Consider the following 15,218-nt stretch of genomic DNA (forward strand, 5'->3'; position numbering starts at 1 on the left):
TTTGCATCACACAAACAGAACCGTATTGAGGCCATGAGCGGTAGTGCAGTTCCGTCTTTCTCTCGCCCTGCCCCCCTTCGCTCTGCTCGCTGCGGTTGTGCGTTTGATCCCTGAGGGACCCGGAGCCTTCGCATACCACACATTCCAGGCGCGCGGAACAATCAGCCCCAGTCGTTTATTAGAGCTGCCCTCTCCGCCTCTCGAGCTCAGTCTGCTGTAGGATTCGTACGGGCGCACACACTAACGCGTCCGCTCTTAAAACTCAAAACCACAAAACCACAAATAGGAATACACACGACGCCGTTCTGTTTTTAGGATTATCTTGAACTCGAACGAATTAAAAGAAGTGCCTAAACTTTTCCTCGTGATGAGATTGTGAATAGGTAAGTGATTTTGTCAGTTAAGCGCTCGTGCGCTTTAAGCGCTAACGTGAATGTCATGGAATTCTGTCTTGGGATGTGTTTTTCGGTAAAATATTACGTTTTATGTATGTTAACATTAATCCATGACGTATTTGTACAGTTGTTGTTCAGTTGTAACTCTCTAGTTTACGGTGACTATCAGTGCGCCGTTTTGTTGTCATGTCACTACGGAGGATTGGTATTGGGTATTCAGAGTTCAGCGAGGTTTGCTTTTAACATTACTGGATTGCCAGTGGATATATTAACAGAATTTTAGTCATTAGCTTGGCACATTCATTTATTTTGTATGAAAGCCACTGCAATTGGGTAACGCCAATCAAAGTTTCGACATGGGCTTGCAGCCTCATATTTCTGGCATGTTAAAACTTAGACTGAGAAGTAGCAGCGGTGAGGCAACGGAAAGGAATTTGCCAACGTTTGCAGCAGGAAATGTCTGTCGCAACAAGTCTTAACTAATGGTGCAAAAATCCCCACTTATCACTACACCTATAGACTGTCAAAACAATGTTATGATTCATATTGTGACTGGTAATAGAGTAGGACACATGTTATAAAGATGTGCGTTGACAAATGCCATGACATTCGCATAATCATTTAAACAGTATTATCACTCATGTAATGGGCATTTTTGTAGTAACATATAATAGTTTGTATTGGGACGTTTGTGAAACCGTAAACTCTGTAGGCTGTAAGGACGCACACTGTGGCATGCAAACTGCGCCAAGAACCTTTCGTGGTATTATTTATGAGTTGGGTGGAAGTTGGATGGGATTCTGAGTTGCATGTTGAGTCAGTAGGCTAGGTGTGAGAGACATGTCTGGTATGCGCCGATTTGGAATCAGAAGTTCTAAATGTCCATTGGGATTATAGGAAGAGATTCACAGAACTCCCTTGCTTGCTTTAACAAATACAATAAAGTATGTAGTTATCTGTGAATTACTTTAAAAACTTTTTTGCCCTTATGTGTACTATATATATACTATGTGCAGATATATTTCAACCTTGACTATTATGGAGGATAAAATTAGTCTTTGCCTCACAAAACAAAACAATAATATTGCACATTGACTGATTAATGACTGTATTTTTTTCTTGTTTATTTCTCTAGGTCAGTGGTGGTCTATTCAAAGTCGCCTTTTGACACAAAAATACGTGCATTATTCATACACACATACTCTCGATCGAGATGAGAACTGCTGAGGAATCTTCTGGCACCGTCCTGCATCGGCTTATCCAGGAGCAGCTGCGCTACGGCAACCCCACAGACACCCGCACCCTTCTGGCCATCCAGCAGCAGGCCCTGCGCGGTGGCAGCAGCGGAGGGGGTGCTGGCAGCCCCCGTTCGTCCCTGGAGAGCCTCACCCAAGAGGAGTCCCAGTTCCTCCAGATGTCCACTCGACAGGAACCCCAGGGCCAGGAGCACCAGGTGGACTACCAGCATTCAGAGAGCCCAGTCTGCAACCTTTACCAATTGCACAGCGAGGAACTGCCTACCTACGAGGAAGCCAAGGCCCATTCACAGTTCTTGGCTGCCCAGAGAGGCCAAACTGTCATGCAGCACAGCACAGGCATGGAGGTGTCTGTTCACGACGGAGAAGACAAGCACGGAGAAGGAATGTGGGACCTGAAGCGAGAGCATGCTCGTTCGCTCAGCGAACGCCTAATGCAGCTATCCTTGGAGAGGAATGGATCCAATGATAACCTCCCCATGAGCTCCTCACACAGCTACCCCCAGCTCTCTAACTACCATGTAGGCCCCATTTCACATGAGGGATCTGGGTGTCTTCCTGCACATGACCAGAGGGGCCCTCCTCCAGAGTACCCCTTCCTTGTTAAGCCACCTGGATATATGGTCAGCCACTCACAGGAGCTTGAACACTACTACAAGGAGCCACCCCCACCTTTCCACTCCCAGCACCAAAGGTAACCCAGACAATCCTATGTAGCTAAAACAAATGTAGCTTATTTATTGAAAAGTATAAATTGTGGTTGTTGATCGTATTGGGCACTGATAAGTTGTCCCCCCTCCATCTTTAGGTATGTGCCAGCCCCACAGATGGTTGTGCGCCAGAACGCTCTGCCCACAGTGACCCCTGCTGGTCAGGAGTACATGATGACTGTCCCACCAATCCCTAACAACCCTGTCCAAGCAGCTCAGATAGAGATGTTGATGAGAGAGAACGAGAGACTCAGAAAGGATTTGGAGAACTACAGCGAAAAGACAACAAGGCTAACAAAGGTGAGTGGAATAACTTTCTGGAATTAAACAACTGAGGAAGCGTGTTGTTCTCAGATTGACCTCTGACTGAATAATAGTATGTTGGGAAATGCTGTGATGGTGATAATTAACATAAGATGTTTTTGGTTTAAAGCACACATGGCTTACAAAGGGTGTGGATGTAGAAAATAATAATGCGGTCGTTCTTGCCGAATGCCACATACCAGAGAGATTAGCTCGCAAGCCCAGTAGGAATGCATGCAATGAAGGGATCACAAGGATTTTGATTTCATTTTGAAAAAGCGCTCATTCTCAGTGACTGACTGAAATTTCTTCAAACTTGTTTGGCTTCTTGGAGCACATCGAATTCATCCACTTCACTGGAGAAGCCAAACAGGCAGAACATTTTACTGTAATGTGATAATGTCATTACTCTAATGTCTGAATGTCACAGACAGTCGGGGCAGACAAACCTAGTTTGGCTCTGCTGACTATGCCCCATAAAATATAATTTGAAAGCCATAAAGATTATAGGGCTTTTTTCGTTCTTTCCTCCTGAGAAAATTCCACCGCAGTCATACCTCAGTAGTTGCTTAAGAAACCCTCACTGGGATTTGATGGCTTGTGATGAGTTGAGAATTAGACTGAAAGGAAAGGGAGAGGCCTTCTCTTTCTCCCTCTCTCTCTCTCTCTCTCTCTCTCCCTCTCTCTCTCTCTCTCTCTCTCTCTCTCTCTCTCTCTCTCTCTCTCTCTCCGTCTCCCTGTGTTTCTCTAAGACATCCTTTGTCATGTCACAGACGAGCAGATGTCTGGGCTCGTCTGAGCTGGTGTCAGGCAGTGGTGAAGGCCCTTGAACTGGGGCCACAGCTGACAGAGCAGTGTGCAGCAAGCACCAGGGACCCCACAGCTGTGGATTCCCCAATTGAATGGCTTCTTTCACTTTCCCCCTCCCTCCTTAGCCTAACATGTCTCGTTGGCTTCTCCATGAAAAAAGAAGTCCCTCTTCCCCCTACATACACACACACACACACACACATGCCCACTTTCGTACCTTTTTTGTTCTTTTTGAACTGGAGGAACAATTGGAATCCCCTGTCAAGAACAGATATACACTCAGGGATATTTTCAGGACATTCTTGCAGAGTTGGTCTATGCTCACATTGGCATTTGAGAGTTATGCAAACGGTTGAAGACTATTTTTCTTTGAGTAAACCCTTTGCCCTGTCCTCAACACTTAGGAATGAGCCCAACCAAAAAAAGCAGGGTGGTGCTGGTAACAGGGGGATATGTTTGAGTGGTGTGGGGGGAGGGGTTGGTTGGTTGAACTGCCTTTCCTGCCTCATAGAGCCGGAGTGCATACAGTTTGAGTAATGCTCCCATTTCGGGCCCTGGTATGCCATCGACACATCCTGTTCTTTTGTTCCTCTACCCGGCTCTCTGGCATGCAGCCCCACGGGGAGATGAATGCACAGACACCTGGGACTCATAAGTGTTGGTTCAGGAATGTTGATTCAATTCCCAGTCCCTGAAGAGGCCTGAAAGAGAGAAAGAGAGAGAGAGAGGGAGAGAGAGAGAGAGAGAGAGAGAGAGAGAGAGAAGGAGATTCATTTCTCAGGCCAAGCACAATGAGCTGGTCATCCAATCACATTCTTCTGACCTAGTTTGTTTAGGTGTAGCATTGATCAGCACCACTTCTTTTCCGTCAAGTGATCAACATGGGTATTCTTACTGCTCATAAAGGAAGTGACTTAAGCTGTATCTGCCTCTTTTGTTTTAGCTGGAGCAGGAGATCCAGAGGATATCTGAGGACTATGAGACCCTCATGAAAGGCTCTGCTAAGAGAGAAACCCTGGAGAAGACGATGAGAAACAAACTGGAGGCCGAGATCAAGAGGTTGCATGACTTCAACAGGGACCTCAGAGGTAAACACGGCTGATGCGATGCATGTGCAAATATTACCTATGCAGAAAAAAATCCTGTGTCAGAGTCATGAGAAAGTTGTGTTCCAAATGAGTTCACATTCTTAAAAGATTTATGTTTTTAATTGCAGACCGCTTGGAAACGGCTAATAAGCAGCTAGCAGCTATGGAAGTAGACCAGAGCCAGCATGTCTACGCCAAACTGGTTGAGCAAAGTAAGTAAATATATGTTCAAAATTCATAATCCCTTTATCTCTCTGAGTAGCAATACAAGGAAGAACTACTTAAACTACTGAGATCTTGTTTCCTACCATTTTTGATTTTGGATTATCTTAAGCCACAGATCATTACATCTTTGTCAATGGTTATTACTATGATTCATAGAAAAGTTGTTGTTTTGACTGACACATGGCACTTGGATACATTGCATAGCAAAACGCCAACTCTCCTGTGACAAATTCATGTGGTCTGCCTTCGCCCACCCAAGGAGGTGTCTCTATCTTTTGTAATGGCTGAGGCCTAGCTTAGGGAGGCTGAGTTCCTCTCTACTTCCCCCAGCCAAGGAGCTCTTTTGGCCCTTGAACACCAGTCATTATTCACAGCGGCCATAACTGTGGCCTGGATTCCTGGAATATTTTCAGGTATTTCAGGCTGTTCCGTTCACTGGAAATGCCTCCCTCCTTCTCCACCCCTCTCTCACTGCTTAGACTTTGAGCTCCTTCTGTAGGAACCTCAAGTATACTGATACATCCATTCCAGATTTGGACTTGATTAATTTCTTGCCCTTGTTTGGATATTACTGTCCCCGTACCAGAGAGTAATTGGCTTTGTATTATTGTTACGCCTAAGTGACTTGGCTCTTTTTTAATTAGGTATTAACAAGAAGGTCTCCCTGAAAGAGATTGGGATTGGGTTGTTTTGATAGTTGTCAAATTGAATTTTCCCCACAATGGAAGATAATTTGGACATTGCATTGGAAACTTGTCTAATCTGCTTGAAATGATCCGTAGCTACTTAAACAATGGCATTAGATTCTGCCCGCCGTGCTTTACTGTTTGTTTTAAAGGACCCAATTACCATGCAGGTTCTTCTATGTAGTACATTCTCAGAGAGATTCTGGCACAAAGTTGATTGCCATTTTCTAAAAGTTCAGACAGTAAGTGTGTTATTACAAGGGCATCAAGGGCATCAGTATTTCCTGGTTGTCTATTTGTCTGTATATATGCTGGCTATAACTATGACTTTAGAGTTATAGTATGAGCAAGGCCTAGATAGCTGTGAGTTACATTTTCCAACATCATGACCCCATGGAGGTATTTGATTTACTTGTTTACTACTTAGCCTAGTGACATTCCTGAGTCCCTCTCCACACAAAGGGCTGGCTGTGTGCGGAGAGGGATCAGAGGAAGTCTGCATTCCCATTAGGCCCTGGCACTCTAGTTATATAATCAGGGACTTGTTTAGCACAAGGCTCAAGGGCGAATGCTCTCTCCATTTTTTTCGCTTTAAGTGTTACCGGTAACATAAATTCAGGGTGACCCAGAAAGATGCCTGTAGATAGAATGGGTGGAGCAGTGAATATTAGGCCTCACCAGCAGTCATATGCTGACAGGTCAAAGGACACATGGAGCAAACCAGCCACTATTCTCACACAACACAGACTTGTGTAAATTAGGCTCCAGCCTCCTTTTTTTGTTCCAGACTTTCTGGGAGAACTTGGTTCTTTTTCGAGAAACAGTGGGAGATGGTCGGGAATTCTGGGAATGTGTCCCAGACACGCCCCAGCACTAAAGAGTGCCTGTTAACTAAGCACAGCCATTCTTAAGCATTCCAGCCGTTGTAAATGGCATTCTTTCGTCCCCCAGAAGAGGAGGAGGCACAGAGAACTAATGTCTTCCCAGAGGCCTTGGAGTTAAAAGGGGGGAGTTTGCCTATGAATTGCTGGCAGGAGAATATGGCTAAAGTTTCCCAGAGGTTTAATCACAGGCAGTACCGCATGCCTTGGAGGTGCATCAGTGTTGATGATGTGTATCACCACTGACGTGACGCACAGCCACTTGGCATTCTGTCCAGATATGAGCAGCTTGAGCAACCTGATCATTTCATCTTTTGGTGTGTAGTGGTTGACTTAAAAAACTAAAAATGTTTCTCTTTTCTCCACCCTTCCCCTCTCTTCCAGATGAAGAGCTTCAGCACGAGCGTGACCGCCTGGAGCGGGAGGTGCTGCACCTGCGTAGCTATGGCGAGGAGTGGCGGCGGCGCAGCGAGGCCCTGGAGCAGGCGTTGGGTTCGGCACAGGCCCGAAGCCGCCAGCTGGAGGAGGAGCTGCGCAGAAAGCGTGCCTACGTGGAGAAGGTGGAGCGACTGCAGAACGCGCTGGCGCAGCTGCAGGCCGCCTGCGAGAAGAGGGAAGCGCTGGAGCTGCGTCTTCGCACACGGCTAGAGCAGGAACTCAAAAGCCTGCGGGCACAGCAGGTAACCATTACCACCATCTCACCATCATTTCTTACTGTGTGAAGCATATCTTAAGTCAGTAAACCTGTTTAATGGAAATCATGTCACAAAGAGACTAAACAGTCTGCCCCTGTTTCTCTGCAGTGGCAAGCCCAAGGCCAGGTGTGTGGCCCCTCCCCTCTGGAAATGAGCACCTCCTCCCTGCAGCAGCAGATGCGGGAGCGCGAGGAGCGGGTCCTGGCCCTGGAGGCCGACATCACTCGCTGGGAGCAGAAGTACCTGGAGGAGAGCACCATGCGCCAGTTTGCCATGGACGCAGCCGCTACTGCTGCAGCGCAGAGGTGAGGAACCCAGTGTTTTCTCTAGAATTCCTTTGATTTTCTGATGGAGGTTTACAACCTTCTCTTCTCAGAAGAGATACATATCTTTGTAATACATTCCTAATAACTGTCACAAGATCATGTCTAAATGTGTCTTTGGTTTTATTTTCACAGGGACACCACCATTATTAACCACTCCCCACGCCACTCACCAAACAACAGTTTCAACGAGGACCTGGTGCCATCCACCAGCCACAGACACCAGGAAATGGAGAACAGGTATGCTCTTTTTCCAGTTCTGAATGAATACATGCCCGGAATCACTGGAATGTACTAAGGGTTTTTTCTACTTAATCAGACCGATCTTTTGAACACGTATTTGACATAGATAATGAACACATCATTTAACTGGTACTTGGAGCATTCCAGATATGTTTGCCTAAAGATATGCAAGGGTGTGAGGGACTTTCCACTAGAGCTGCTTCCAAATTGGAATCACTGGAATGCATGATCAGAAAAATGCCTCAATACATTATTTGATTTGGTCAGATAGATAAAGAACTGGCATCTAACTGGCAACTGTTTCTTGTGTGTTGTAGGATCAGGGCTCTCCATGCTCAGCTACTAGAGAAGGATGCAGTGATCAAGGTTCTGGCACAAAGGTCGCGCCGCGAACAGCAAGGTCTGCGCCCGGCCCGCTCGGTGCCCTCCATCAACACCATCGCCACGCCAACCACTGCCACCTGCAGCATCCGCAGCAAGGGTAAGGAATAATTTTAGAGCTGGGGCGTTGTCTGGAGTTTTTTGAGACATTGGAACTAAAGGAATGACAGAAGGAAGGCGGAAGGGGGGGAGGTGGGGATAAAGAAAACAGGAACAGCACATGTCTTTTTGGTTGCTCGACAACTGGCTAGACTCCTTCAAGAGGACGCCAGCTCAGAATGTGCCGTCTCCAAAAAAAAACTAGTGGGGCACGCATCACCGCTGCCGGCTTCAAATAGATGATGTCTTTTCTCAAATGGAATTTGTGATCGTCTCCCCTTTGGGTGCTGGAATAGAAGCTCCAGAATAGCAAAGACATTTTTTTGGAGGGTGTCTGTCGGCAGCAGATGTTTTTTTTGTGCAATGCATAGGCGTATTATATTTCTGTATCTGTGTATTTGCGTGAGGGTGTGAATGAGGAAGTGAGACGGTGGTTTTAACAGCTTCCTCTTTGCCGTCTGCAGGGAAGAGCCTCTCCGATGACCAGACGGCTGGGCCCACTCTGCCACCACCTGCTGCCCGTCTGCCCCCCGCCAAAGCGCTCAGTCAGGACTGCGGCACCCAGTGCGACGTTCCCACCCTTGAGACCAGTGGCCCCGCTGTTCCCACGGCTACCACCGCGAAAGCAGCCACTTCTGGTGTGTAGCCTTTTCATCCTAGTACTGTCAGTCACATGTGTCTTGGTTACATAGCTACACAGTCTAGGAAGTGCTCGTAGAGAGCTGCATAGTCTGTGATAGTGCTAATCAAAGCTCAAAAAATTTGACTCAGAATGTTCATATTGCATGTAAGCTTACGTAAGCGCACCGCATACTTGCCTTTTTGAACTCAAGTGGTTAATGAGTAAACCAGCACAATCAAAGTCAAGGAGGGGGAGGGAGTATCATTCCAGTTATTCTTATTTGCCAAACCTTGACCGCGTCCATACTGTGGTGCATGTTTATGTACTCATGAGTCTCTTTTCGTTATCTCCGCGGCCTATTTACATCATCAGTCAGGCCTCTTAAGCCATCACGCTGTGCCTGACCTTCAGGCCTGCTCTCCATTACTTGTCCCAGTAATCGTAATGTCAAACATTTATTTCATTACAGATAACTCCCAGCAGACCGCTGCTCCAGCCAGCCTGATGAAATGCCTGAGTGGCGAAGCAGATGTGGTGGAGATTTTGATTTGAATGGACGTCTGGAATTCTCTCCAGCGTGGCTCTGGAAAGCAAGAAACAACCAGTTGGATTAAGCGGAGACGGTGCTTGCCATTGCAAACCCACATGGATGGCGGAACATCTCCGCGCACAAGACTCTAAATGTCATGTCAAAATGTGACACGGTCTTAGTACCCCTTTCCTCCCCCCCTCTACACTGCCCTACTTAACCCAAATCTGCAAAGGACATTCAAGGTTATCGAGGCAGACAAGAAATGTCGACGAGGGTTTGTGTGCTAAAGGGGACGAGAAAGACAGAAGAAAGAGAAGCCCTGAACCGTCACAGTGTAGAGAGGAGAGCTGAGCTCCCTTGGACTGTTTGTCTCTACACTTAAAACAAACAAGCAACAGAAAAGAAAAGAAAGAAAGAAACATCTAGAACTTAGCTGGCCATGCCCTTTCAGTGGACTGCCAGGTGCACACAAGACTGATTCTGAGGTACTTGGACAGTACTCTGCAAAGGTTGCAATTGGGCAGCTGTCACCACGCAAAAACTGCATATGTATAAATATGTATGTTCTCCTTTTTTAAGTATTGTATTTATATTTATAATATGCTGCTGATGGTGTGACTTTTTTCTCGTTTGTGTGTGGATGTGCGTGAAGAGTGCTGTCGGGTTGGTATGGAAGAATAGGAAAGACATCCAAATTATTCCTGAATGTGTGTCTCAGTTTCCCTCAGTTTTTAATAAGCTGCATCCGCAACTCTCTCAGCTCCTGTTTTTAGATCCAATTGAGCAAGTTGGGTTGGGCATTCCCAGGAAAGACAACACCCACTTTGCTTGTAACAACTTTTATCGGCTGTCCTACATTTCTTCTCAGATCCGTCGCAACTGCTTGGCCTCAAAATACAGAGAAAATAATAGTTAGCCTTTTTTTAACCATGGGAAAGCCAACTGGATCGTAATCCTCCTCTGACTTGGGTTACTTTCCTCACCAGAATAGTTGAGCAAATGCCTATCAGCTGAACCCGGTTCCAACAGACTAAATTAACATTACAGTTGTTAGTGTTCTTATTATATTTGCTTGTCATGTCACGAGAGGGGGGCCCCTTTTCAGACAGATCGGGAAGTGTCCTTTTTTGAGGGTGCAGACCCAGGGATGGGGTGGGGAGGTATGCAGATCCATGTCCCTACTGTTTTAAGCACACTTAAGAGCTCAGGCGAACATGTGGAGGCTGCTGATGTTTGAAATTCCAGGTTATCTTTTCTTGTGCCCCGGACTGTCGCTGCCCGACACGTTGTTGCTATTCTCCGCTGACAAGCCGAGGCTAATCTTCCCACATTCCTGCCGGCTGGAATGCCCCTTGCTTAAAGAAAAGGGCTATCTAGAGGATGACCCCTTGGCCTTGAAGAAATGGCAGGCATTCAGAGCACTATTCTCTGTCTGGCTGTATTTATTTTTTGACGGAGTCATAGTAGCTGGTTCTACTGTGACCATCTAAATCGAAAAGCAGTTAAAATAGATTGAAAACTTACAACCATATTTGGCCCTTGTTCAATGCTCTGTTTCCTGACACTTCTAGGTAGTGTTGTGTATACAGAGGGGGGGAAAAGTTGCTATCTTTACTTATGCAAGACTGACATTTCGGAACTCACATCAGGCTAGCTCTAGATTGGTTAGAGGGTGAAACACTTGTGAATGTAGTGGCCTTTCATTATCATCACAGAGGTCTGTGGGAATATTCACACATTGGGTGATTGGTCTTAACTGGAATGCAGGGAGAGTTCCCTTGTTTTTTAACAGTAATTCTTCCTGACTCCTCCATTTACAACATTTTATTTTCCTATTCCTACCCTCTCCACGCCCCTTTTACTCACATAGCCATTGCTGGTCGATGCCTTGTGATGTAACCATTTGCTTTTTGAAATGCTTTTTTTGTTGTTGTTGTTCAAGTTATGGACTTTGTTTACAGAAAGGGCTGTTGATGAGAGATGTTAATATATTTTGTATATTATTTTCCTTTATTAGTATTTAGAAATGTGAACATAACGCCAAAGATTTGCATTACAAGTTATTAAGTTATATCTGAGAATATGAACACATGCAGGGCTACATGTAGACGCCTTGCTCAAGCTGGTTGACCCATACTTGGACGTTGCTGTGAACTTCTAGGATGGGGGGGATTTTTGTATGCCATTAACATTTCATTAATTGAATAAAACCTTAATATATATCTTTACAAAATCTGTATTGTGTTATTGGCTACTTAATATGTGTGTGTCTGTGTGTGTGTGTGTGTACTTGTCGTGGGTGTGAGTGTCTGTGTGTATTTGTGTTCATGTGTGTTTGTTGTCTGCCTAATGACGGTTAGTCCTCTGACATGTTTTACAAGAGCAAGTCTGTGCAAAATCCCTGTCATTGCAAATCCCCTAACAGGGCATGAATGGCATCTCCCATTCATCGGGGAAGAAGGCTGCTTTATTCAGTGAAAAAAAAACACACACACACACACAAAATCCTGCCACCTGCTTGACTGTTGGCAAGCAACCTGCATGATAAAACTCCCCCCTCGGCACATTCCTGTCTCTGGCCCTCTGTAGCTGTGAGCCCCTGGTGAACTTGCCCCTTCAGTACTAATGTTAAAACAAAGAGTTCTCTATCAATAGACACAGTTTGTGCATGGTCCACTTCTTTTAGCAGCTTAGCACCAAGTCAGTAAACTTTGAGGAAGAGGATCTAAAGAGTGGGAAGGGAGAAAGGGAATCTTGCTTCAGGCTAATTAAAAAAAAAAAAAAAAAAACATCTTGTTTGGTGTATAATGTTAACAGTTCTAAATTAAATGAGAAAAGCTAAAAATCTAAAAGCTAGATTAAGACATCCATACAACAAAATTACCACTACTACTACTCCCTCTCAGTCAAAAGTATTGTGAATGACCAGACTGCTTGGAATCCTTTGACTTTGAGCTTGATTTTCCCGACAAAGGAGTGCAATATTCCTGTTCTTGCATCAGTGCAGCTGCAGTCAGAGGACCGCAGGCAAGATGCCTGTGAGAACAGGTCAGCCTGTGGTAACTTCCACTGAAAGCTTTCCAATCAGTAATACCAGCATTTACTAAGAACAAAATCAACTGCACTTGGCTTCCATTAAAGACAATGACTAAACCTTTTGACATCTCACTACTTAACAAATGATTCTCAATGCTAATTTTACTGAATGGTTCCTCATGAAAGGCCTTTGTGTGTGTAGCTCTTAACTCATGCTAATGTCAAGAGACGCATTCTCAACATTCAGCCGGCCCAGTCCAGCGAAGTGGGACTCTCAGCCCAGTGGTATGTGCTTTGCATTTATCACAGCTGAGAAATAAGACAAAGCCGAGCAACTTAGCGTCAGAGGCATACATGGAATGTACCCTCTCGGTTCAGCAAAACCCCAGCTTCACACATTCCCTTCTTCAAGAGGGCCAGCCAAATGCATTCAGACAAGTTAGCACTCAAACAAAACTCCCAGCCGTTGGCATTTCTGTCTCACAGATGACTCCCCCTAAAAAGGGATAACTTCATCTGCTTTTTGTTGTTTTTATGTCTTCATGTGATCCCCCCCACCCCCACACAATAAAAAGCTTGTGGTATGGAACTCCTTAATATGATTGATGGTAGAGATGAGATGTCTGTGGAAGTGTTTTCACTTATCCTCCCTTCCCTTGTGCTGTCAGTGGAATTTATCTTTCAGGAACTTTCCGCCCTCGCTATGGGGGCACATTTTTTGAAATAGTCCTTGCAGTATTACAGATGGTTGATTCATGAAATGAGATATGGAAACCTTCGAATGGGTCTTTTTGGCAAAGTGCTATAAAATGACTTCCACTCGTCAATGACGGAGCAGATTAAGAAAGTTCAAAAGATGAAAAATAAGTGGAGTGAAATTATGTCTGTGACTGATGTCCCACAAAAGAATGGCTGAAGATCTGTCACACTTACTGTCACCATCATTATCTAATGTGGTCCCACCAGTGCACTTGATATCACTTGGCTTACACGGGCTGTCGGTAATGTAAAACTGGTCTTTCATATGAATTTTTTTTATCCTCCCCTAGGGAGAAAAGGGGGAATTGAATTGACCTCTGAATGCAAATCAAGGATTTTTGACGCATACAACAAAATTTTCCCATACTATTGTATCCATTTTTTCCACATAAGAATGTGTGTATGACAGTGTAGTTTGTCATATTTATAAGAGAAAGATAACGTCTGCGCTTATGAAAAGAAACTGAGATTTGGACAGCATTGAGTCTGCCTTTGATAACTATAAGGTGCACATTTCAAATCATGTTGTGTAATATATACACAGGAAAAGAAATGTCTCCCTCGGTTTTTTTTTTCTGTGTAAATATTTTGCCAGTCCACGCTTCAGCGGGCAGGTTTGAAATAACATTCCAAACATGCTTCTCAAGGGCCATTGACAGTAGGTTTACTTGTGGCAGATAGGCACAGCTTTTCACACTCCAGCTAGGAGAAATGTGCAACATACCGGGCCCAATATGTAACACCTTGTTACCTGTCTTTTTCATGGATACAAATGGGTTGGCAAGCAGCTCATAGGTTCAGTGGTAGGTCTAGGGTCACTCAGTGTGCAGCATTGCAGTGCTACCTCAGGCGCCACTCTTTTTCCTCGTCTCTATGGGCTTTAGCAGATGGCAGTTGGAAGCTTTATTGACTGAATGGTATGCCTGACAGTTTACTCATGCCATTTATGGTTGTCTGCAAGCAGCAAACACAAAGGGGCAATATATAAGCACTAATGCACAAGATGCTGTCGTAGGGGAGAGTGGGGTATGATGAGTCAGTGGGTAAGGCGACCCACCACCTGTATCTGGACAACCATACATTTTTGTCATGTGATCTTAAATGTAGTTTGCTGTTGGAGGTAGAACCATGTTGATGAAGTGGGAAGCATATTTTTTCACTTTAAAGCATATCAGGTATAATCTGTCTCATGTCAAGAGTTATTTATCTTAGTTTAAAAAAGTTATAACAGATATCTTGATAAACTGGCAGTGTGTAAAAACATCAAAGTGATTTAGCAAAAGTGGGGCTCTGCTAGACTAAGCACTTTTCCAAAATAGTGGCTGTGGGGCAAAATGAGCAAGAGCCTTTGGAAGAAACTTCAGCCGGTGGTTCATCTTAACTTCATGTAGACGTGAGGGGGTCAGTGAAATATTTTGTATTTAAATTAGTGTTGCATCCTATATTACATTTCATACTTTAGTGCAGCCATGCCATATAATTACAGAAGAAAAACAGAAGAAGGAAGACGTTTTTGTGTAACTTATTGTGGATAACGTAGAAGCATTGCTCTTATTTTGCCATTTTGAACAGCATTTCCCGTATATATGTACGGTGTTTATTGCCATTGCCTACAAAGTTTGCGATTATATGGATATTCCGAACATTATGTAAAATGTTGAAAGGGAACCATAAACCTTAATTGCAAGTTGTCACAGGCAATCATTCCTGTATTTTGTTCCGGCTGAATGTGTACATGGAATTTTCTTACCCCCCCCCCCATCAGGAATGTTGAAAAAGCATGCAGCTCTCTGGGTGAAAGGTGATGTACTCGTGGAGGGAAACTTCAACTTCAACATCTGCAGATGCACATATCCTCGAGGCCTCCACAGGGAGCCCCCAAAAACCCATCCTCTGGGCTTCTGCCTATAGGGTGGCCGGTGCATTCCACACACATCTGGAGTTTTCCAGGAGAAAAAAATCCCATCAGCCTCAACTTGCCCTTGCCAGAGCTGTCTATCTGCATGCATCATAGTGGAGCCCTGGGATACAGCTATGCCCACTGTGAGCATGAGCAGGCCAACTAAATCAGACTAAATGCTTATTGGAAGTCTACCCTTTTCAAGCAAGTGAAATGACAAAGATTGGAAGTGTGATGGCTTGTGAAGTTAGCAAAACAGACAACACCAAGGGGA

At 44.8% G+C, this 15,218-nt stretch overlaps 1 protein-coding gene across 1 annotated transcript; it reads left to right on the plus strand.

The window, feature by feature from the left end:
• Window positions 1-223: 223 nt before the first annotated feature.
• On the plus strand, window positions 224-11,482 carry amotl2a (angiomotin like 2a). Its single transcript, XM_080833157.1, has 11 exons — window positions 224-383; window positions 1,531-2,345; window positions 2,460-2,661; window positions 4,418-4,562; window positions 4,691-4,774; window positions 6,739-7,034; window positions 7,158-7,354; window positions 7,508-7,612; window positions 7,933-8,096; window positions 8,560-8,733; window positions 9,187-11,482. The coding sequence occupies exons 2-11, from the start codon at window positions 1,609-1,611 to the stop codon at window positions 9,267-9,269; spliced, it is 2,187 nt and encodes a 728-aa protein (XP_080689283.1). The 5' UTR covers window positions 224-383; window positions 1,531-1,608; the 3' UTR covers window positions 9,270-11,482.
• The last annotated feature ends 3,736 nt before the right edge of the window (window positions 11,483-15,218 follow it).

The sequence above is a fragment of the Sprattus sprattus genome (assembly GCF_963457725.1).
Source record: "Sprattus sprattus genome assembly, chromosome: 2".
In the NCBI taxonomy this organism is placed as follows: Eukaryota; Metazoa; Chordata; class Actinopteri; order Clupeiformes; family Clupeidae; genus Sprattus; species Sprattus sprattus.